The sequence below is a fragment of the Myxocyprinus asiaticus genome, chromosome 10 (assembly GCF_019703515.2).
Source record: "Myxocyprinus asiaticus isolate MX2 ecotype Aquarium Trade chromosome 10, UBuf_Myxa_2, whole genome shotgun sequence".
NCBI lineage: Eukaryota > Metazoa > Chordata > Actinopteri > Cypriniformes > Catostomidae > Myxocyprinus > Myxocyprinus asiaticus.
In genome coordinates this window covers 35,728,189-35,753,682 of record NC_059353.1, presented here as the reverse complement: position 1 = coordinate 35,753,682, position 25,494 = coordinate 35,728,189, and the positions used below count along the sequence as shown (strand labels likewise).

At 38.6% G+C, this 25,494-nt stretch overlaps 1 protein-coding gene across 4 annotated transcripts in view; it reads left to right on the top strand.

The window, feature by feature from the left end:
- Nucleotides 1-25,494, top strand: part of ncam2 (neural cell adhesion molecule 2) — a 377,130-nt gene that overhangs the window by 246,060 nt on the left and 105,576 nt on the right. For all 4 annotated transcript variants that reach the window (XM_051709408.1, XM_051709407.1, XM_051709406.1 and 1 more), the window contains exons 6-8: nucleotides 3,960-4,077; nucleotides 8,838-8,998; nucleotides 19,966-20,111. In XM_051709408.1, the coding sequence (XP_051565368.1) occupies nucleotides 3,960-4,077; nucleotides 8,838-8,998; nucleotides 19,966-20,111 (425 nt within the window). The remainder of the gene's footprint in view (nucleotides 1-3,959; nucleotides 4,078-8,837; nucleotides 8,999-19,965; nucleotides 20,112-25,494) is intronic.

Here is a 25,494-nt window from a genome sequence, read left to right as displayed (position 1 = left end):
TTGCAGAAGAACATTGCTGCCTATTATTGAAACTATTTGAAAGCTGTTCCCTCTCAGGTGAATTACCTCATCCTGAAGGGTATGGCAGAATTATTTCTGAATGAGTCAAAACTGGGTTAGGTTCAGTCTGAAATTACTTTATCACCTTACAGTTCTCAGAGGAGATGAGAAATAAAATGTTAAAAATCCCTCAAATCATTGCACATACCTATAATAGACTGTGGCAATGAAAATCGCTATCTGCCTGACATTGGAGTGCACATATAAAGCGTACAGTTACACACATAGTTTTTCCTAGCATTCCAACTTGATGGTACAGCTTTACTGAAGCTATAAACAGTCTTCACAAAGATCTTTATTTTATGAATATATCAGCTCAATGCCACCAGAATAAAATCAGTATTTTCATGAGATTGTCAGTGAAAATTTGTTGAGGTCGTGCAGATTTATCGCTTTTTTAACCCTCCAGGTCTTTCTCCATTGACCTTTCACTATATAATTAAGTAGACTGCCCAGGATAAGTCGATTAAGAAGGCAAGAAGAGCTGATGTATTTATTCATTCTTTCTCAGGCTTGTGAAGGGGACATTTTAAGTGTGATCATGTTGAGAATGATCTGTATTCACTGTAGATAAAGGCAAGTGAATATAGAGCTGGTTCTGTCAACTGCTGTGCCTCTGTGTGTGTTGGAATCAGGGGTGAAGCCATCATTTCAGAAGTGAGGGGGACAGAATGTCAAGTTTTTACTGACCATTTACTGATTGACTGAGGTTTATTTTCTTGCTCTTAATTGGCTTAATAGGCAATTTATGCAATAAAACAGACAGAAAGAAAGAAAGAAAGAAAGCCATGCATATGTTCTATGCTGTAAATAGCACATTATACTGTATATTATACTCTATTGTTTATATATTGCAATTGTTTTTTATATTGTATTGTATATACATTGCTTTGGTTGGGTACTGAGAACCAGTTCTTTTTCAGAACCAGTTCCATTCTATAAAAAGCACCAGAACCGTATGATATCCATATCTACAGCGCGAAACATATGGTGCTTTTGGTATAGTTTAATTCCCAAACAAATAACCCTTATTAACCAGATCTTTTTAGTGAATAAAAAACACTTATTCATCAACCAGAGCATTACTGAATTAATCTTACACTGATGTGCATCTAAGAACTGTGGAAGTCTCACAAGCCTGAAATACAACATTAGACCACATAACACATCTGCTTTGTAGAAATCTGAAATTACCTGATCATTTGGCAACAGGTTGCTGAGGGCAGTAAATGCAAAAGAGTTGTATTTTTTATTTTCAAATAATTCTTCCTCAAAAGTACAAAATAATTGTTACTGGAATTGTTAAGTATTCACATACTACAGTATTTTATATATTGTATGCCATTCTATTTTATTCTACTGTCCTCTGTTGGTGAAAGCAATAAAAAATTCACTCAAACAACACTATTGCAAAGTCAAGTCCAGTAATTTTTATTTGTATAGAGCTTTTCACAACACACATCGTTTCAAAACAGCTTTACAGAAAATCATGCTTTAACAGAAAATGAAACTGTAATATCTATAAAGTCTTAGAGTCATTATTGTGTAATTGTAAATTGTGTATAAAAATAAATAATTAAATCATTAATTTGTTCTCCGTGCACTTGTCCATGTGCATGATACGAGATATTTGTGTTGTCACTCCTGGAAGTGTCATGACGCAGATGTGTTTGCAGCATCGGATCTATATGCCATTAAGATCAATCCATAATCACGTACAATAAATTGGCTTTCAAGGATGTATACTGTCATCATGATTAACACAGGCTAACGATTGGGGTAAATTCTGTCATGTGACACTACATTTTTGCGTTAATGCCAATTTTCTCGACAAAAAGTGTTTCCAAACCAGTTTATCGCGACATTTGAAGTATCGACTTAGAGTTTATGCGCTAGAGTTAAATGGAAAAATACTATGTCAACACTTGTGAAATTTTTGCAATAATTTGAGTTTCCATCAGCTTTATTTTGATGTGCTAAAACTTTTTTTGCAAAAAATCCTTGGATGGAAACGTAGTTTTAGATGCATTGTCCTTTGTTAGTTGGCTGATGAAGGCTTTTGTTGGCAATTAATTGATATTCTGTGTATTCCATTTCAAGAGTGTAGTCCTGAGGTTGACACAGGGAAACAAATAGAATAATACTAGCATAGATGCCATTCAATTTATTGTAGAGTTATAGATTATGAGAAATGTTTCTGGTTCCGGCAGACCTAATTTAAGCAGCCTAATTGTGAGTTGAAGGATAAATTAGGTGTATGCCTGGCTAAAAAGATGAGTCTTTAGTCTAGACTTAAGCTGAGTGAGTGTGTCTGCATCCTGAACTGTTAGGGAGACTATTCCATAGTTTTGGAGCCAAATAGGAAAAGGATCTACCTCCTTTTGTGGATTTTGATATTCTAGGAACTATTAACAGGCCAGAATTTTGTGATCATAATGAACGTAATGGAATATAGCGTGGTAGAAGGTCACTTAAGAACAGTACAAAGAGACTATGTAATCAGTTTTGTGCACTTTCCCCTTTTTGTATGCCATGTACACAGGGTTGGGAGGGTTACTTTTGAAATGTATTCCACTACAGATTACAGAATGCATGCTGTAAAATGTCATTTGTAACGTATTCCGTTAGATTACTCAAGGTCAGTAATGTATTCTAAATACTTTGGATTACTTTTTCAGCACTGGTAGATTTTTTCACTTGTTTTGGCTATAAAGACTCTGCCAGTACAGTAAGACAAAATACACATATTAAAAATACATTCTCTGAAAAACCTAAATATCTTATGCAGTGTTGTTTCTAAAACAAGATTAATCAAATTGATCTTGTTTTAAGGATTTTTAGATATTTTTACAGGAAAACAATACAAAAATTATTGTCAAGAATATGATTTTTGCCCTTATATCAAAGGTCTTACTAGAAAAAAAAGAAATTATGATCTAACGTGAATTTTCTTGATAAAAAATATGATCGTGCCTGGTAACGTGCACGTAAAATAGCTAGAAATAGTATTTTAGCTTAGCGTAAAGCTGACAGTTTACACAAGGTTTATTTCTATATCTTCTGCTACAAACTTCAAACTTTCTTCTCTGTCTGCTCGTATGAATGTAACACATCATAAGAAAGTGTTTCACCGCTGTTCAGATGCACTTTGGATCACATCATTTATATGTATAAATGTTTTCCATCTGAAAGGACTAAATATGAAATGAAACAAATGACAATAAAATGCAAAGTAATCTCTTCAGTAATCAAAATACTTTTTGAATGTAACTGTTTTCTAATTACCAATTATTTAAATTGTAACTGTAGTGGAATACAGTCACTTATATTTTGTATTTTAAATATGTAATCCTGTTACATGTATTCCGTTACTCCCCAACCCTGCATGTACACCTTTAAGTTTGATATATAATTCTTCAAAATCTTGGACTCAGAGCCTCATGTTTTTATTTATTTATTTTGTGTTTATTAGCTATTTATTTAATTTTTACTAGATGTGCATTTCATTTTCAATAGTGCTAAAAAAATTCTTCCTTATCATGACTGGACTTTGTGGAGGGGAATTTGAATGTTTGGCCAATCTGAAGAACACTGCTCAGAAAACAGCTTTCAAGCACTAATTGACCTCAATAGGTGACATACCCTGACAACCATTTCCCAGGAAGTGCACATGAGAACATGTTGATGGCTTGTTAACGAATATAACATCATTTGAATGAGTATCTGTTAAGACTTCTAGAAAATTAAGTGAAATCCACCATGAGATTTCACACTTATCATTGAAAAATGACAAGTTATTTATTTTTTTATTTTTATTTTATTTTTATTTTTTTTTTGAGTGTTTGCATAATTCAGAAGGTGACTGAAATATTAACAGTATTATTCTTTCTCTTGAACAGTTCCACCAGTGGTGTCTGTTCCACAGCAGTCCTTCAACGCCACTGCAGACTATGGAGAATCAGTGACCTTTACCTGCCGGGCCTACGGCTCACCTGAACCTGATGTTACCTGGCACAGGTATGACTAACTTATCACCATGAGCACCAACTTAGATATACAGTGCATTAATAAAGTATTCAGACCTCTTCAATTTTTTTTTTTCACATTTTGTTATATTTCAGCCTTATGCTAAAATGCTTTAAATTATTTATTTATTTTTCACATCAATCTACACTCCATACCCCATAATGACAAAGCAATAACCTGATATTTGATAAATTTGAAAATGTATTAAAAAGAAAAAACTGAAATAAGTATTAAGACCCTTTGTTATGACTCTTGAAATTTAGCTCTGGATCCATTTCTCTGGATCATCTTTGAGATGTTTCTACACTTTATTTGGAGTCCATCTGTGGCCAATTGAATTGATTGGACATGATTTGGAAAGGCACACACCTGTCTGTATAAGGTCTCACAGCTGAAAATGCAAATCAGAGCAAAAACCAAGCCATGAGGTCAAAGGAACTGCCTGCAGAGCTCAGAGACAGGATTGTGTGGAGGCACAGATCTGAGGAAGGCTACAAAAAAAAAAAAAAGGGGCTGCATTGAAGGTTCCCAAGAGCACAGTGGCCTCCATAATTCTTAAATGGAAGAAGTTTGGAACAATCAGGACATTTCCTAGAGCTGTCCGCACGGCCAAACTGAGCAATCGGGGGAGAAGAGCCTTGGGACAAGAACCCGATGGCCACTCTGGTTGAGCTCCAGAGATCATGTGTGGTGATGGGCAAAACTTGCAGTAGGACAACCATCACTGCAACACTCCACCGATCTGGGCTTTATGGCAGAATGGCTAGACGGAACCCTCAGTGCAAGACACATAAAAAAGCACCTAAAGGACTAGACTGTGTGAAATAAGATTCTCTGGTCTGATGAAACGAAGATTGAATGGTTTGGCCTCAATTCCAAGCATCATGTCTGGAGGAAACCAGGCACCACTCATTATCTGTGCAATACCATCCCAACAGTGAAGCATGGTTGTGGTAGCATCATGCTGTGTAGGTGTTTTTCGGCGGCAGGGACTAGGGGACTGGTCAGGATTGAACGAAAGATGAATGCAGCAAAATACAGAGATGTCCTTAATGAAAACCTGGTCCAGAGCGCTCTGGACCTCAGACTGGGCTGAAGGTTCACCTTCCAACAGGACAATGACCCTAAGCATACAGCCAAGACAAGCAAGAGTGGCTTAGGGACAACTCTGTTAATGTCCTTGAGTGGCCCAGCCAGAGTCTGGACTTGAACCCAACCAAACATCTCTGGAGAGACCTGAAAATGACTGTCCACTGATGGTCCCCGTCAAACCTGACACAGCTTGAGAGGATCTGCAGAGAAGAATGGCATAAAATCCCCAAATCCAGGTGTGAAAAGCTTGTCGCATCATACCCAAAAAGACTTGAAGCTGTAATCGCTGCCAAAGGTGCTTCAATTAATTATTGAGTAAAGGGTCTGAATACTTATGTCACTGTGATATTTCAGTTTTTTCTTTTTAATACATTTTCAGAGTTATTAAAAATCTGGTTTTTGCTTTGTCATTATGGGGTATGGAGTGTAGATTGATATTATTATTATTATTTTTTTATTTTTTTTATAAAGCATTTTAGCATAAGGCTGCAACATAACAATATGTGAAAAAAATGAAGGGGTCTGAATACTTTATGAATGCACTTTATGAGACCCTGACAAAAACTTTGCCATTGGAATCCATACAGATTCTAATCCATCAGTGGTGAGGTAAGGTGAAGACTTTTTACGGCCTCACTGAAGAGTTTGAATAAAGCTGAAGCTCTATTTTTGCTTATAGAGTGAGTGTTGAACCACCTCCTTCTTACAGTAGCACATTGAAGATCTGTATTTATTTTTCAATTTAAATCTGGAAATAAACAAAAAGGTTTAGGATTTTTAAACATTTACAATGGAAAAGTTAAATGAAACATTAAAATGAAGAAGAATTATTTAAGCTTCTGCACTATTTCTTGGTCACTAATCAAATGTAAGCAAATTTGTTACAGTGATCATGTTAACTCCTTGGTACAAAATCTCATATTCCTTGCTTCCATTAAAGCACAAAAGAGGCTCACTGGAACATGCTCAGATCATGCTGGAATAACATTGCTAATCAGGTTTTGTCATCAGGTGGTTTTGCATGTATAAATCATGCTGTCATGAAAGCAAAATGGGACATACCAAATATTTAGAAATTCTGGAATGCATGTAAATTTTTCAATTAAATTTTTCACTCAAATTGTTCAAATGAAAACAAATTATTTTACAATAGTAAAGAGTCCAAAAGAGAAGCATTTTGCATCTAGTGATCTCTGTCTAGTCCTCTCAGATGAAATAAGGGAGTTTTGTTTAGTTCAGTACCTGCTTTTAGATTTGTAATTGGGTAGATTCTTTTTTCCAGTAATCTGTAAAATTAATAAACAGACAGTCCTTAAATCAATAATTCATCCATTAAATGAATACAATGTCTTCATCTTTAATGAACCCCTCACTGCTGTATGCAATAACTATCTTAATACAAAACAGAAAAATCTATAAGATCCTAGTTTACACCGACCTTAGTTTGTGCTGCTCTTCTCTCTTGACCTGCCAAGGCACGAAACAAATACACTGAAATGTTTTGTAAACAAAACGTTTTTTTTTTCCTAAAAAAAAAAAAAAAATGCAATGCAGCTGAAAAAGAGCTCTGATGACAGAGAACAGATACATTTATTCCATTCTTAATGTGTGGGCTTTGACTGACAGCAGCCCAATGTGTTGATTACAGGCTCTAAATCACTGTAATTACTGCCGGCCCGGATGAGAATGAATGAGATAAAATCGATCCCTGCCGAGCATTCTCGCACATTTACCTTTAATGAATAAGCCTATCAAAACCACTCACTGATACACTCTGATATGACAATAACGCCACCAATTACACAACAGCTTCTAAAACCTTATGGTTTAATTTATTTATTTTTTGGGTGGTGGTAAATACTGGTGCCTAAAATTATTGTTAAGTGAGGAAATTGTATTCTGATTAAATAATAAATGCCATAAATGTATATGAGTAGAGCTGAAGAACTAAAGAACTGTGTTTAAATACAAATATTATGCTTTGACATTGCCATACACTTAAAGGTATATTTCATGTTCAATACAAGTTAAGCTCAGTCAACAGCATTTGTGGCACAATGTTGATTGCCACAAAAATGTATTTCCACTCGTCTCTCCTTTAAAAAAAGCAAAAATCAGGGTTCCAGTGAGGCACTAACAATGGAAGTGAATGGGGTAAAAGCCGCTAACATTAAAATACTCACTGTTTCAAAAGTATTGCCACAAAATGTAAACAGTATGCATGTTAACATGATTTTAGTGTAATAAAATATCTTGCTAACCTTTTCTATGTAAAGTTGTATCCAATTTTACAAATTTGTTGCCATGACATCGAAACCCTGTAAACACAAACCATAAAGAGACTGTAAAAACGACTATTTCAACAACTTTGACTTTGACTTTTAACAGAAGAATTATTGTAAGTGCTTTTATAAAATTATAAGCTTCACATTTCTGTTTAAAACTCTCCAAAATATTTCTCCCTTCACTCCATCCGAAACGACTTACAAATGAGGAACATAAGCAATTTGTCATACAAAAGTCAAAAATATCTTCAGTATCGCACTGCCAAGTTCTCACAGTGGCAGTTGACATGACATGCTGCTTTAACATGCTATTAAAGTGAATGGTAATAATTCTTTTTTTAATTTATTTTTTATTTTTTATTATTATAAAATATTATAGTATTATTTTTATACAGCCACCTTGTTAGCTGTTACAGTTTTTTTCACACACATTTATCTGTAACCATTTGTTGCATATCGTACATTTTTACTCAGAGAAAAGAGAATGTATTGTGCAAAAATTCCATTACTGCCAGCAAGTTTTCTATTCTCTTTGACCACAAAACACTTGAACATCACATAATCATAATTACGACTTTAAAAGTGGGAAGTATGATCCTGACAACCATGTTAAGGCAAAATAACAACCCAGGGACTGGAAAGTTACTGAGATCACAAACCTGCTCTATTACTATTTTGCCCTTGAACAATGCACTTAGTCACACCACTGAAACTTGTCTACAATTAGTGTCACTGCAATTAGTGTGATGTACTGCCCTTTGGCTGAAAAAAATAAATAAATAAATAAAAATAAAAAAAACATCTGCTCATATTTAAAACAAAATTGGTTGTATCTTCCAAAAATGAAATCTCTCTCTCTCTCTCTCTCTCTCTCTCTCTCTCTCTCTCTCTCTCTCTCTCTCTCTCTCTCTTTCTCTCTCTTTTTTTTCCCCTCTTTCTTTCTCTCATATGTTGACTGTCTTTATGGGCATAGAGACTGTGATTTGATTCCCTTCTTCCCATTTCCTGTGGCCACACAGGTCTCTCTGCTTTAAACAGATTTCATTTCCGCTCTTTCCTCTCTCAGTATTATGGCAGTCTGAAGCTCCACTGTAATCTTCTACAAAAATATTTGATTATTCTGTCTGCACCTCCACTGCATACCTTTGCATATCTATAACATTGGCTATACTGTATGTATGTTGAATATTGCAGAATATTCTGGAAATTTTATGAATAAACCATTTCTGCCACTTCTTTGCTTCCTACTCTGAATTATGTACAACATTTTTGATTGGTTCCAGAGGTTTTCAGGTTGCAATGTGAAGAGTACGGCTACATTGAGAATTCCGGCTTTGTTCAGTTGACATGAGATGTATGTGTATGGTTTGTCAGGAAGGGAGTGCAGCTTCAGGAGTCGGAGCAGTACGTAATGAGAGCCCGGGGTACGACGCTCACAGTTCGAAACATTCAGCAGGACGACGGAGGCTCCTACACTTGCAAGGCCTCTAACAAGGCGGGAGAAGTTGAGAACGAACTCTTCCTTAAAGTTTTTGGTGAGAACTCCTTTTTATCAGCTTACATAACTCCTCGTCTTTAAGCGGGATGTTACCTGTCGAAATAAGTACATCGTGTGTACTGTTCTGTCAAATTGGTTTTAGGATTTTTGAAATGAGGGGGAATGTTTTTGCCTAATTAGGTTTAAGCAGGTGATTATATGCAAATTAATCTCAATTAGAAACAGTCTATATAATGAGAGGGAAAAGCCAAGCTTTTTCAGAATGATTACTGTGCATCATAAATATAGCAAGAGATGAGTTTAGGCTTGTAAAATACCAGGGTGTAAAAACCATTATAACTGGGAGGACATGTTTCCTCCAAATTTATACATTTCTACTGTCCCCTCCACATTTTTGGAAATAATCATTATATTTTAAGAGTGCATAAAAAATGCAGATGCCACGAAAACAACAAGGTAGCACTTTAAAATAAAGTTGTATTTGTTAACCTCAGGTAATACAATAGTTAACATGAACAAACAATGAACAATACCTTTAACAGCATTTGTTAAAGGAATAGTTCACCCAAAAATGAAAATTCTCTCATCATTTACTCACCCTCATGCCATCCAAGCTGTTTATGACTTTCTGTCTTCTGCTGAACATAAACAAAGCTTTTTACAACAATATCTCAGCTCTATAGGTCCATGCAATGCAAGTGAATGGTGGCCAAAAAGCATATAAAGGCAGCATAAAAATAATCCATAAAACTCCAATAGTTTAATCCATATCTTCAGAAGTGATATGATAGGTGTGTGTAAGAAATAGATCTATATATAAGTCATTGTTTTACTATAAATCTGAAATGCTTTCACTTTCACAGTTATCTTCTTTTGTTTTTGGCAATTCGCATTCTTTGTGCATATCACCACCTACTGGGCAAGGAGAATATAATACAGAGGACTTAAATATTGATCTGTTTCTCACCCACACCTATCATATCGCTTCTGAAGATATGGATTTAACCATTGGAGTTTATGGATTACTTTTATGCTGCCTTTGTGTGCTTTTTGGACCTTTAAAGTCCTGGCCACCATTCACTTGCATTGTATGGACCTTCAGAGCTGAGATTTCTTCTCAAAACCTTTGTTTATGTTCAGCAGGAGTTGGAAATTCATACATATCTGAGATGGCATGAGGGTGAGGAAATTATAAGAGAATTCACATTTTTGGGTGAACTATTACTTTAAGCTTGGCTAATGTTCATTTCTACATACACACACTGAGCACTTTATTAGGAACACTATGGTCCTAATAAAGAGCCCGACGTGGTCTTCTGCTGTTGTAGCCCATCCGCCTCAAGGTTCAACGTGTTGTGCATTCTGAGATGCTATTCTGCACACTACAATTGTAAAGAGTGGTTATCTGAGTTACAGTAGCCTTTCTGTCAATTAGAACCATTCTGGCTGTTCTCCGTTGACCTCTCTCATCAACAAGGCATTTCTGTCCCCAGAACTGACGCTCACTGGATGGTTTTTGTTTTTGGCACCATTCTGAGTAATCTCTAGAGACTGTTGTGCTTGAAAATTCCAGGAGATCAGCAGTTACAGAAATACTGAAACCAGCCCGTCAGGCACCAACAATCATGACATGGTCAAAATCACTGAGATCATTTCCCCATTCTGATGGTTGATGTGAATACTAACTGTAGCTCCTCACCCGTATCTGCATGATTTATGCATTTCACTGCTGCCACATGATTGGCTGATTAGAAAATTGAATGAATAAGTAGGTGTACAGGTATTTCTAATAAAGTGCTCAATGAGTGTATACTAATGAGTTTTGTTCTTTATTTGGCACTTTATATTAGCTGTCTTTTACTACAGTGTACTAGAATCCCCTCAGTGGATTGCCATCTCTTCATGGTGGAGGGGTGTGCGTGCCCCAATAACACTGGGAGCTGTGTTGTCTGGAGCATTGGCTCCTGGTAGGGTCTACCTTGGCAAATTGGTCCCAGATGAAAAGCGTTCCAAAACTCCCCTATGATGTGGCCAGCAGGAAGAAAAGTGACCTCAGAACAGGGAAACCGGGGCCCTCTCTTGGAGCCAGGCCCGGGAGAGGAGCTTGCAGGCGAGTGCCTGGTGGCTGGGTTTTGATCCATGGGGCCCAGCCGGACTTAGCCCGAAAAAACAGTGTGTGGCTGCCTCCTTGTGGGCCCACCACCTGCAAGGAGAGAAATAGGGGACCAGTGCAATGCCCAATGGGTAGCAGGCGAAGGCAGGGGCCATGTTACAGAAACTGCCTTTTGGAACATGGAATGTGACCTCACTAGTGGGGAAGGAGCTAGAATAAGTGTGTGAGGTTGAGAGATACCAGCTAGATATAGTTGGACTCACCTCTACAGGTGTTCTGTTATTGGAATTCTGTGCTAGTCATGGATTGTCCATAACAAACACCATGTTCAAATATAAGGTTGTTCTAAGGTGTGAAGCTCTCCAGGTCTTTTGTTGTTTTTGTTTGTTTGTCCTGTGTTTAGTAATTTTTTTCCAACCAGTTTTACCAGGGACAAACTGCTGAACATTCGGCAGCACATACTAGACAATCTTTTTCCGGATTTGTACTATTCTGATGTTTTGCTGGACATTTTAGTCGAAGGTGCAGCTGTGTTGTTCAAGCACACCATGAGACACAGTCGAGGGAAATGAGACGGCGCGCTGGTCAGGCTTCATCAGGGCAGCTTTCGAACAGCGCTGCTGAGTATTTATCTAATGAATCTCCACTCTCTTCCTAACAAAACGGACTAACTACATCTCCTGTAGGGCTTTACTGGTTGTTTAGATCAGTGTTACTATCAGAAATAATTAATAATTATTTCTTTAGTTATTAATTAATATTCAAATTAAATAATAGAATCGAACTCATTAAAACCTCATACGGGGCTCCAGTAAATCTAGTGCGCTACGTTCAGGAGCGGGTTTGGTTATTAGCAATAATTAATAGTTATCAAAGATAATTATTAATTATTAAAATCAATAGAACATTGATGAGAATCAATGTTAGCTTTTTTTAGTCCTTTAAATCAACAATTATCAAAGATAATCATTAATTATTAACATTGATGAAACACTGATTAAAATGAACACTAGCTTATTGATCCTTCAATTTCAACAATCATCAAAGATAATTATCAATTATCAAAAATCAATAGAATATTAATAAGGATTAATATCACCAGGGCACCACCCTGGAATCAGGGACTAATAACCTGATAGTATAACAGTCTCAAAATTAGATTGTTCTCTTAGGAAAATCGACATCCGAAGAATATCGATTTTCGAAAAAAAACAATGAAGGCTTGAATACGAGCACTGATATCCCGTCAGCATTTGACACAGGTGTATGCAAAACAAACCAAAACACTTCTCTTTGAAATATAACAAAGTTTATTTATGCAGTAATATCAATTAATAATCAATACAATGCAGTCAATAAACTTCCAACTTACAAACTAAACAGTGACATGATTAGATATGGTAACCAAAATAAGCCTATAACACATGAGAGGAAGGTGTGTGTGTGTGTTTGTGTGTGAATGTGTGTGTGTGTGTGTGTGTGTGTAAGGTGTAACACACACAAAATGGCGGACGTGACTCTCGTGGAGAGTACGTCACGCGAGATTTCCGGCCAGAGAATATGGCCGCGAATGTGGGCGGAGAGAAACCGGTCAATGGCATCTGCCCGTTTACCGCGTGTCTCCGCTTGTACAATAACTTAGGGACAAAGCTGAGCTTTATCACAAAGTTATCTACTAGCCAAAAGTGTGTGTGAGAATGTTTGTGAGGGGTCGCGTGTGTGCGTGGTTAGTACGAGAGAGAGAGACATTAAAGTGGCGGCACCAAAGCCGGTTTCGCGATCGTGGAAGAGAAACCAGCTGTTAGTTTATCACTCAGAGACGCGGTGGACGGCTCGTAAACCGTCCCACGGTCTTTGGTTCTTTAATGGATAAACTCAGTTTGCTGGTCTCACCCGTGATGGCAGAAATACACAGCAGTCCAATGTGGTTGAACTACAACACAGCAGATCTCATTCGTGATAACAGTACATTACAGTAATACCTTGAGTATTAATAGCAGCAATGAGCGGACTCGGCGGTCTGTAAACTGTACAAGCAATAACCTTGATACACAAGAATAACACACTATAATATTCTGTCTCTGCCCAGACTTAAACCTCTTACTTGAATCGCATGAGGATGCAGACGAATGTGTGTTCATCCGTCCTGTAACTCCGACTCGGTTCCTCGAGGCTCGGGTGATAATGGGAGGTTCCTCGCTCTGTCAGCGGGCAGTACGGCTGCTGATTCTAGGCGGGCTGGCGGAGAAATCAGCGAAGTTGACTTGATTGAAGATGGAAGAGAAATCTTTTATCTCTTCACTTCTGCAGGCAAACGAATGAAGATGCGGATTGCTCAGCGGTCTCCTTCGGATCCGTTAGAGTGTTCGGTGGAACACAGAGTAATCTCAACTCATCCAGCGAGATGGAGATTGTATGGCCACAGTTTAAAGTCGGACATTACTTACTTTTGCCATGTGGCTACACCTGAGAGCAGCAATGAGCTGCATCTACGCATGGCGAGCAAAGTTGCTGGAAGCAAATCCCGGAAGCATCTCAGAGGTATTTCTACTCCTGATGACGTCATGGTTAAGGGGCGTTCTGTCATCAGCCTCATCCAATAGGAGTTGAGAGTTTGATCCTTTAGTGAGCAAGGCTTCATGGGATTTATAGTCTGTTTTGGACTCCCTTTGTTTGATTTTGGCGCAGTTTTCATAAGATTTATGACGGAGGCCTCAGTCAGGCTTTTACGACTGTTAGGCCTGCCTTTGTCTTCTATCTGAATACATGAGGCCCAACACTCCTCACCCGTACAAACAAGGACTTTTCAAACTCTGCTGCCTTGTGCTTCACAGAACCCTGGTTGAGTGAAGCTATTCCGGACAGCGCGTTACATCTGCCGGGCTTTCAGCTGTTCAGAGTGGATCGCACTGCGGATTTAACTGGGAAAACGAGAGGCGGTGGAACATGCTTTTACACCAATGAAAGTTGGTGTACAGATGTAACAACATTAAAGAAGATGTGCTGTCCTAGTTTGGAACTGGTCTTCATCAACTGTAAGCCTTTCTAATCGCTGCGGGAGTTTTCCTTGTTTATTCTGGTGAGTGTTTATATTCCTCCACAAGCGTCCGTGAATGCAGCGCTGCAACAGCTGGCTGTTCACATCACAGACACGGAACAACAATACCCAGACTCACTTATTATTATTCTGGGAGATTTTAGTAAAGCTAACCTCACCCATGAACTGCCAAAATATAGACAGAACATTAAATGCCACACCAGAGACAGGAATATACTGGATCACTGCTACACAACAAAAAAGGATGCATATCGCTCTGTCCCTAGAGCAGCTTTGGGAATCTCTGATCATTGTCTGGTTCATCTTCTTCCAACTTACAGGCAGAAACTTAAATCAGCTAAACCTGTAGTAAAGACTATAAAAAGATGGACAAAGGAAGCAGAGCTGAAACTACAAGCCTGCTTTGACTGCACTGATTGGAGGCCGCAGTCACCAATCTGGATGAGTTTACAGATACTGTGACATCATATATCAGTTTCTGTGAGGATATGTGCATTCTTACTAGGACTTATTTAACAGAAAGCAATGACAAACCATGGTTTACAGCAGAAGTCAGGCAGTTTCATCAGGCCAAAGATGATGCTTACAGAAGTGGGGATCAAATCTTGTACAATCAGGCCAGGAACACACTGAATAAGGAAATCAGAGTGGCTAAAAGAAGCTATTCTGGGGCCTGGGTAGCTCAGCGAGTATTGACGCTGACTAACACCCCTGGAGTCGTGAGTTCGAATCTAGGGCATGCTGAGTGGCTGCAACCAAATTGGCCCGGTTGCTAGGGAGGGTAGAGTCACATTATAACCTCCTTGTGGTTGTTATAATGTGTGGTTTTCAGCTAACCACCCTGCATCAGTGTGGAGCAGCCTGAAAGACATTACTAACTTCAAGAGTTCTTCCCCCAACACTGTAGGGAACCAACAACTGGCTGATGACTTGAATGTGTTCTACTGTAGATTTAAAAGCCCCAGTCTCACACCCCATACCCGCTCTTACCTTCACACAAACATCAACACCTCCTGCAACCCCCTCCTCCCCCTTCCTGCTACTCAACCTGCACTTAAGATCTGTGAAGAGGAGGTGTACCTTGACATCCAGAAACAAAAGACAAGGAAAGCACAGGGCCCAGATGGTGTTTCACCCAATTGTTTAAAATCCTGTGCTGACCAGCTGGCCCCCATCTTCACACAGATCTTCAATAGATCACCGGAGCAGTGTGAAATTCCCTGCTGTTTCAAATTCTCCACCATCATTCATGTTCCAAAGAAACCCAAAATCACAGGACAGACCCGTCACGCTGATGTCTGTGGTCATGAAGTCATTTAAGAGGCTGGTGTTGGCCCACCTGAAGGACATCCCTGGACCCTTTCTAGATCCCCTTCAATATGTCTATTGAGAAAACAGGTCTGTCGATGATGCGGTCAACATGGGATTGCATCATATCCTGCAACATCTGGACAGACCATGGACATATGCAAGGATCCTTTTTGTGGACTTCAGTTCGGCTTTCAACACCATCATCCCAGCTATTCTCCAGACTAAATTACACCAACTCTCTGTTCCCATGTCTATCTGTCAGTGGATCACCAGCTTTCTGACAGACAGGCAGCAGCTAGTGAGACTGAGGAAATTCACTTCCAGCACCTGTTCGATCAGCACTGATGCCTCCCAGGGATGTGTGCTCTCCCCACTACTCTTCTCCCTGTACACAAATGACTGCACCACCAAGGACCCCTCTGTCAAGCTCCTGAAGTTTTCAGATGACACTAATGTCATCGGCCTCATCCAAGATGACGATGAGTCTGTATACAGAAGGGAGGTTGAACGGCTGGCTCAATGGTGTAGTCAAAACAACCCGGAGCTGAACACGTTCAAAACAGTGGAGATGATAGTGGATTTAGGAGGAACACTCCAACATTGACCCTGCTAACCATTCTAAACAGCACTGTGGCAGCAGTGGAGTCATTCATATTCCTGGGCACTACCATCTCACAGGACCTGAAGTGGGAGACCCACATTGACTCCATTGTGAAAAAGGCCCAGCAGAGGTTGTACTTCCTACACCAGCTGAGGAAGTTCAACCTGCCACAGGCGCTGCTGATATAGTTCTACTCAGCAGTCATTGAGTCTGTCCTCTGCACTTCAGTAACTGTCTGGTTTGGTTCAGCTACGGAATCGGACATCAGAAAACTACAAAGGACAGTTTGGATTGCTGAGAGGACTATTGGTTGCCCCCTGCCCTCCCTTCAAGAACTATACACATCCAGAGTGAGAAAAAGGTACTACACAGTGTGTGTGTGTGTATATATATATATATATATATATATATATATATATATATATATATATATATATATATATATATATATATCCTGTATATATATATCCTGTATATATATATCCTGATATATATATATATATATATATATATATATATATATATATATATATATATATATATATATATATCCTGTATATATAGTCTTATTGTGTATTTCTATATATACTCATATTATCTATTCACTTTTTATTTTTATTCTCTTTCTTGTTGTTTTATTGTTTGTGCACTGGAAGCCTCTGTCACCAAGACAAATTCCTTGTATGTGTAAGCATACTTGGCAATAAAGCTCATTCTGATTCTGAAAGGAGCCAGTTGAGGTAGTTCGGCATCTGATTAGGATGCCTCCTAGGCGCCTTCCTGTGGAGGTGCTTCAGGCATGTCCAATTAGGAGGAGGCCCAGGGGAAGACCCAGAACATGCTGGAGGGATTATATCTCTCGGCTGGCCTTGGAACGCCTCATATCCGGATGTGGCCAGGGAAAAGGACATATGGGCTACCTTGCTTAGTCTGCTGCCACCACGACCCAATCCCGGATAAGCGGTCGAAGATGGATGGATGGATAGAATTAAAATACATACATACAATGTATTTATCATGTAACACGTTGTTCTGCAAAATTCTCACAAGATTCAAATTTGCTGCTACTGAGGTTGAGGTACGGGTAGGTTTAGGAGTAGGGTTAGGGGTTGGGTTTTAGGGTAAGTTTAACACTGCAACTACAGATGTAATTAAATGCAGGTACTTTAAATGTACCTACAAACAGTTCAACAGGTATGTACGTAATAAGTACCTCGTATCAAATGTTTAAGTAAACAGTAGTTAAAGACATCTAATAAATAGTGGGTTTATGAATTTAATTAATTAAAAGTTGAAAGGTAATGTGAACTACATGTACGTACTGTGTAACTGTTTAGGTAATGCATTATCAACTAAAATAAACAAACAATGAACAATAGTATTTTGCTGAATTAATATCAACCAAGATTAATACATGCTGTAAAAAAAATAACTGTTAGTAAATTATATCTAATTCTTTATCTTTACTAATTGTAATGAAAGAACCTTATTGTAAAGTGTTACCAACTAAACTTTATGGGCAAGCAGAAGCCAAATTGTTGTGCTGGAAAACTGTTGACCAAGTTGTAAGAAGAAAGCTATTCTAGCACCTATTTATCAACCTCTCTTCTTTCAGCAAATTATTTACAGTAGGAAATTATTCAGATAACTTTTCAGATAACTCCTACTCCCCTGGTAGAATTGAGTAAAATTAAATCAATTAAATAAAATTTGAATTAAATAAAAACTTTTGGTCTCCTCTATGCCCCAGTGATACTGGTACATCAGGTTCCCTATACTTGCATCACTCTTCACAGTACAGTCATGTGACATGCTTCCCTTCCACAAAAAGAGACCCTAAATTACATGAGAATGGTTGACTCGTTCTTTATGGCAAGGAATTTTTATTCAGATTTTCATGAAGCTGCAAACATGTTCCTCGATTATTCAGATAGTGCCTTGTCTCCTCATGTAAATGTATGGAAATGTATTCTGTAGTCATCAGAATTCTTTCCATGTGCAAGCAAAGGGTAGTCTTCAAAGCATGGATGGGAGTATTGTTTTGCAAAGTGTGGTGGGAATCAGAGTTATAACTTTCTTTTACGACCCCTAACAGCTAACAGAGTCAGAGAGCTACTGGGTTTTCCACTCAGATAGGCATGTATCTGCTGCATTTCTTTCTCACTCATGGCATCCCAAGGTTCAAGAGCCATATTATCTCATTACATTTTATCTCAAAGCTATTTTGCTGTTTGTTGATATGTTTGTGCATTTTTCCCAGCAGTATTTTAGTACTACTTCTTAATGAATAATTATTGTTAAAGTGTGTAATGAAACACTTTTACGTCATGTAAAAATAGTGGATTGCATTTTGCTATCAATACAAAGAGAGGTTTAAAAGGTGGTATGAAAGGTGTACTTTAAAGGTGAAGTGTTTGAATTGTTTTTTTTTTTTTTTTTGTGTGTGTGTGTAATACACAAAGGCAACTCTATATAGGTTGATTCTGCCTGAAAAATGTAAACACTGTGGCTTTGTGGTGCTATCAAAGCATTGCTCTGGTTGTTTGATCATCCCAATCAATGCCAGACACAGCTACCTCGCCAGTGCTGTGAGTTTGGGGCAGAACTGTATACTATTTTTTGACCAATGGCAGATGAGGAAATTTTTGGGGAAACCTATTTGTAATCAGTAATTATTTTTCAAATTCCATTTGGTGACACTAGTGGTGCAGAAATTACACACTTCACTTTTAAGCATCTGTTTACATTTAAAATTAATCCCATAATGCTTAATGAAAAATATCCACATGCAATTTTGTCGTGTGTCATTAGGATCATCCTCTTTTATTTATTGTTAGTTTATTGTTAGTTTTAACTTTCCATAATCCTATTGTCAACATAGCAAGAGAAAGAGATTCATATTCCCTAAAATGACTGTTTGGCTTGAAAGCTGTTTATTAGATTGATCCTTGGAAATAATTTTACTATTTTTAAACTTTTATTTATCTTCTATTATTGTGCACCCTGCAGGCCAGCATTGTCAAATGTATATTAATCAGGTTAAAAGCAGCGATGGTGTCAAATCTTTGCCTGAAGGCGGTTGCTATTGTACATAAGTTACCCTGCTAATAAGCACTGCCACACAAGACAAGCCTTATCATAGATTTATGATGAGATTTTTAAATATTTTTATGCCACACAACCCCTGCTGTTTGTGAATGTTTATTTACCAGTGGGAACCTGTTAGATTCACATAGCAACAATAAATACTGCTCATTAATGTGTTGTTTCTTTTCTTAAACTCCAGACAGACAGCAAAATTCCAACCTTTCTGAAAATGTTCTCTATCCAGTTGGGTGCTCATGAAGAATTTTTGATTGTCAGACACGATTGATGTTGTTGACACAAAGTTCAGACAGATACTTGCTGAAACTTTATTCTATGCGATATGTATTCTGAAAACAAAATCTTTACTGAGCATTAGATGTTTTTTTTTTTCCAAAGTCAAGGAGTGTCCAGAGGAAAGAAACATTTTTAGAAATCTATAATAGATGATGCCTCTATGAGAAAGTGATTGAAAAATCAATTTAGATTCAAATTGATTCAAAAAACATTTTTGTAAAACAACCTTAAAGGAATTGTTCACTCATCCCTTCACCCATTTACTCATCATCAACCTGTGACTTTCTTTGTTGAAGAGCACTTAGGGGCACTTTTATTGTATGGAAATGAGTGGGCATGATATTCTTCAAAAATTCACCTTTTGTGTTCCACTTAAGAAAGTCATACAGGTTTGGAACCACTTGAGTAAATAATGAAAGAATTTTCATTTTTGAATGAACTGTTCCCTTAAGTGCTTTTTCTGGTCTCACTAAATAACCCCACTCTTTGGTTATCTCTTTTTTGTCCTTGTCTCATTCCTCTGTTGTCCCTTTCTTGCAGTCCAGCCTCACATTACTAAGCTAAGAAACGTGACCGCTGTGGAAGGAAGCGCTGCTATGATCTCCTGCAAGGCTGAAGGTGAACCTTTACCAGAAATCTCCTGGAGGAGAGCAAGTGATGGGCACAGCTTTTCAGATGGAGACAAGGTACCATTCAAAAGGGGTGTTCATTAGTACTGGAGCTCAAAAAAAAAAAAAAAAAAAAAAGATGATCCCTTGGGAGAAAGTTTTGCAAAAACAACACCAAAGCATTAAATTCTGGTAATTTTGGTGCATCATTTTTTACATTTTCCTGAGTACTATTGTGTAGCATTAAGACAACTATGCTGCTGTATAAAGGCAAAATACAGTAAATATTTTGTCAATACATAATGTATTATGACTGAAATCTGGAGCAATATTTTCATGAGTGCACAAAGCGCAACTATGCGTTACGACCGTGTGCAATGTCTTATCCAATTTTTGTGAGGGTGATAATTCTAAGTGCAATTTTTGTGCCAGCGCAAAGCACAAGTGGGCGTGGGTGGGAGCATTTCCGCTATCTGTGGGTGTATGCGTGCAAACTGGGGGTGTATTGTAAGTAAATGAAGTGGAGCAAAGCGCAATTTGCTATTTTCCTGAGAAATAGGTCATTGCCCAAAGACGTTTCAAAAGCAGGTCTGTTTGCAGCGCAAAGTCTGAACTCAGTTCCTGTATTTGCAATTTGGAGATTCCCCCAGCAGGTGGTAATAAAGTCCATTTCCAAACTCTTTAATATATTGGAACATCAAATTGTGTTCATGATGATCACTGTTGTAATAGTTTTATGACACAAATATTTATGAGATTTGTGTTAAATATTGTGTTAGATATTATGTTAAATCTTTATGTCATGGTTATTATTAATATGTTTATATTTACAATTTTATTTAGGATGTAATTTGTATTGGTATTTTTTCACCTGTTGTCATAGAGTGATTTTTAAGTCACTGCAAAAGGCATGATTTTTTTTACCACTTCGTTATTTTAATATATTTTATTTCCATTTGAAGTGTAATTTGAATTTAGAAATATTTTTGGTTTCATTTTTTTGTGTTTCAATAAATTAATTACATTTTTAAAAATCAAAATGGACCAGTAGAAGTGAAACGCATTCCAATATGATCACTATTAATAATATCCATGATTTTTGTGTCAATAGATAAAAATGATTAATAATACTTTCATTCAATAATACTACATTCTCTATAATTTAATGGAGCATAAATCCAAATCCTGAGGAGAACCACATTTTCCATGCATATAAAAGGAGTGTGTCACTGTCATAGAACTATGCCTGACATTCAACAGGGACGTTATAATGCTTCTTCTAATTAATTGCATACAGTCCATTTACAATAACAACTTATTATGAATGTGCTGTCTTTGTTTATATAGCTGGGCTTGACAGGGAACGAACTACATAATATAGTGAATGAAATATATAGTATGACAGATGGTGCGAGATAAGAACCTCATAATTAAATTGCACTTGACCCAGTCCATTAGCACTTTGCGTGCAATTTTGTCAGACCCAATTGCACATAAACTTTGCGCAGGCTTGCACGAAAATAAAAAAATTAATGGCCATGCCCTTTGACTTTGCATGTATGACTTATGGCATACGCTGCACTTAGCAGTAGTGCTCTTAAAGTAGGACCCTTAGTCTCTTAAAGTGCTTCTCCACCATCGGGCCGAACGTTTCTCATTACCTGAATTTTTCTCAGTTTCAATGTTGGGGCAGTTACATCATTTTGTCACTGTTAGGGCAGTGTGGGCTACAAATGATTTCACTTTTTCAGTTACTTATCTGCATAACTGCAACCTAAACGTATTTTTACTAACTAACATTCTCCTTATCATTGACCCAGCAAATGGACGTAAACTAAATTATGGTTAGTTTACTTTCTACAGATTAGCGGAACTGTATCTATCCAGTTACATAGGTTCACAGTGTATTTAATGACTTTTGGCCTCCTAAACTTCTCCTAAGCTATTATGTGTGTCCTAAACATTTTCAAATCTTAACATGACGGAAACCCAGGTATCAAATCTGTACTGAAAAAGCACATTTGGATATCCATGAACAAATCATTCCACATAATATGTAATGATATGGAATAAAGAATAAAAATAGCCACTCACTGACTCATTAGCAAGCTTGTGCCCCAGGAAAAGGGGTCTAGCGACACCTCTGATTTACACCAATCAAACCCAGTACATTTGCATTGTACATGCAAATTTCCATGCACACGTGTATTGTACTTTGGGGGACATCTATTTTAAACCCCATTTCCTCTCAGTCAGTAAACTGTGTAGCATTTTACCGGCATATTAACTGCCAGATATGTGTGACGTTCAGTCTATGCTCACGCCCACTGTAATAGTCATGGACATTAGACAATATAATGGACTAGCAAGCAGAGACATAGCCCTGAGGCACACTCAATCTGTGTGTCGGTTGAGGACTGAAGAAGGCTTTCTGTGCTCCAATAATACTCCACAGTTCGTACCGGCGCACGATGTGTCTGCTCTGAATGTGAATGTGGCCTGCAGAATGGTAAATGCGATTGGAGCGGCCAGCTGGGAAAGATGATGGCACTGTCAAAGATCATTAGAATGCAGTGAAAAGTGGGTTGTTGACATCAACAATAGAGGCAAAAGGAGCCTTACTCCGAGAGGGAACTGTGAAAAGACTCCCCATCATAGTTAATCTATCGAGAGCTGTTCGGGTAGCGATTAGAATAGCCTGAGTTGGAAATGAAAGAGGATTCATACAAAGAGGTGTAGGAGAGCAGCGATGCTTGCCCGCCACTCAGTATGAACAAAATGAGTTTAATTTAAGCGTCTCTTTCGGAGGTGCAGGATGTTGAGGTGAGGCAGGGGAGAGTTAGTCTGCTACAATTACACAGGGGGCACGACGGAACCTGTGCTCTGAATTCAGAAGTTGCAAACAATTAGGAACCACTTCCCTCTCCTCCATTTACTTTTGACGCTTAAAGTAAAAGTTCAAAATGGACACCAATTCATCGCTAATTTGAATGGCAGTGCTTTCAGGTGTCAGACATATTTCAGAATCAGAATCAGAATCAGCTTTATTGCCAAGTATGCTTACACATACAAGGAATTTGTCTTGGTGACAGGAGCTTCCAGTGTACAACAATACAAAAACAATACAAAAACAGCATCAAGACAGATAATAATAAAAAATAAAGCTAATTATACACATACGTACAGACACACACATACATACATACACACATACACATGGGTAGTGCAAATCTAATACAATCTGTTATGTACAGTGCAAATACAAATCTGTTATGTACAGTGCAAATTTTTTTTTTTTCTCCAGAAGAATTAAATAAACTGTTCCTGTGCCTGACAGTTCAGGTGCTCAGAGCTCCCTTCTGTATGCAGACTCATCGTCATCTCAGATGAGGCCGATGACAGTGGTGTCGTCTGCAAACTTCAGGAGCTTGACAGAGGGGTCCTTGGTGATGCAGTCATTGGTGTAGAGGGAGAAGAGTAGTAGGGAGAGCACACATCCCTGGGGGGAACCAGTGCTGATTGTACAGGTGCTGGAAGTGAGTTTCCCCTGTCTCACAAGCTGCTGCCTGTCTGTCAGAAAGCTGGTAATCCACTGACAGATAGACATGGGAACAGAGAGTTGGTGTAATTTATTCTGCAGTATAGCTGGGATGATGGTGTTGAAAGCTGAACTGAAGTCCACAAAAAGGATCCTTGCATATGCCCCTGGTTCGTCCAGATGTTGCAGGATATGATGCATTCCTATGTTGACTGCATCATCCACAGACCTGTTAGCAAATTGAAAGGAATCTAGAAAGGGTCCGGCCAACACCAGTCTCTCAAATGATTTCATGACCACAGACATCAGGGCGACAGGTCTGTAGACATTAAGTCCTGTGATTTTTGGTTTCTTTGGGACAGGAATAATGATTGAGCGTTTGAAGCAGCATGGGACTTCACACTGCTCCAGTGATCTATTGAAGATCTGTGTGAAGATGGGGGCCAGCTGGTTAGCACAGGATCGAAGACACACTGGTGAGACGCCATCTGGGCTTGAAGCCTTCCACGTCTTTTGTTTCCAAAAGACGCGGCTCACATCATCTTCACAGATCTTAAGTGCAGGTTAAGTAGCAGAAGGGGGTAGGAGGGGGGAAGAGGGGGATTGCAGGAGGTGTTGGTGTTTGTGTAAACTGAAGGTCAGAGTGGGTGTGGGGTGTGAGATTGGGCCTTTCAAATCTGCAGTAGAACACATTCAGGTCATCAGCCAGTTGTTGGTTCCCTACAGGGTTGGGGGTAGGAGTTCTGTAATTTGTGAGTTGTTTCATGCCACTCCACACTGATTCAGGGTTGTTAGCTGAAAACTTGTTTTTCACCTTCTCAGAGTATCTCCTTTCAGCCACTCTGATTTCCCTGTTCAGTGTGTTCCTGGCCTGATTGTACAAGACTTTATCCCCACCCCTGTAAGCATCCTCTTTGGCCTGACGAAGCTGCCTGAGCTCTGCTGTAAATCATGGTTTGTCGTTGTTGAACTTTAAATAAGTCCTAGTAGGAATGCACATATCCTCACAGAAACTGATATATGATGTAACAGTATCTGTGAGCTCGTCCAGGTCTGTGGCTGCAGCCTCAAAAACACTCCAATCTGTGCAATCGAAGCAGGCTTGTAGTTCCCGCTCTGCTTCATTGGTCCATCTCTTTACAGTCCTTATGCCTGTAGGTTATAAGAAGATGAACCAGACAATGATCAGAGAGTCCCAAAGCTGCTCTAGGGACAGAGTGATATGCATCCTTTATTGTTGTGTAACAATGATCCAGTATGTTCCTGTCTCTGGTGGGGCATGTGATGTGCTGTTTGTATTTGGGCAGTTCACGTGTGAGATTTGCTTTGTTTAAATCCCAAAGAATAATAATAACTGAGTCCGGGTATTGTTGTTCCATGTCTGTGATTTGATCAGCCAGCTGTTGCAGTGTTGTGTTCAAACACGCGTTTGGTGCGATATACACAATCACACAATAAACGAGGAAAACTCCCGCGGCGAGTAGAAAGGCTTACAGTTAATCAAGAGTGCATCCAAGTTATGACAGCACATCCTCGATAATGTTGTTACATCTGTACACCAACTTTTATTGATATAAAAGCATGTTCCACCGCCTCTCGTTTTCCCTGTTAACTCCGTGATGCGATCCGCTCTGAACAGCTGGAAGCCCGGCAGATGTAACACGCTGTCCGGAACAGCTTCACTCAGCCAGGTTTCTGTGAAGCACAAGGCAGTAGAGGTTGAAAAGTCCTTGTTTGTGCGGGTGAAGAGATGTAGTTCGTCCATTTTGTTAGGAAGATAGCGGAGATTCGCTAAGTGAATACTCGGCAGCGCTGTTGGAAATCCACGCCGACGGAGTTTGACCAGCGCACCGGCTCGTCTCCCTCGCCTGTGTCTCTTGAACAACAAAGCCGCGCCTCCAACTAAAATGTCAGCAAAATGTG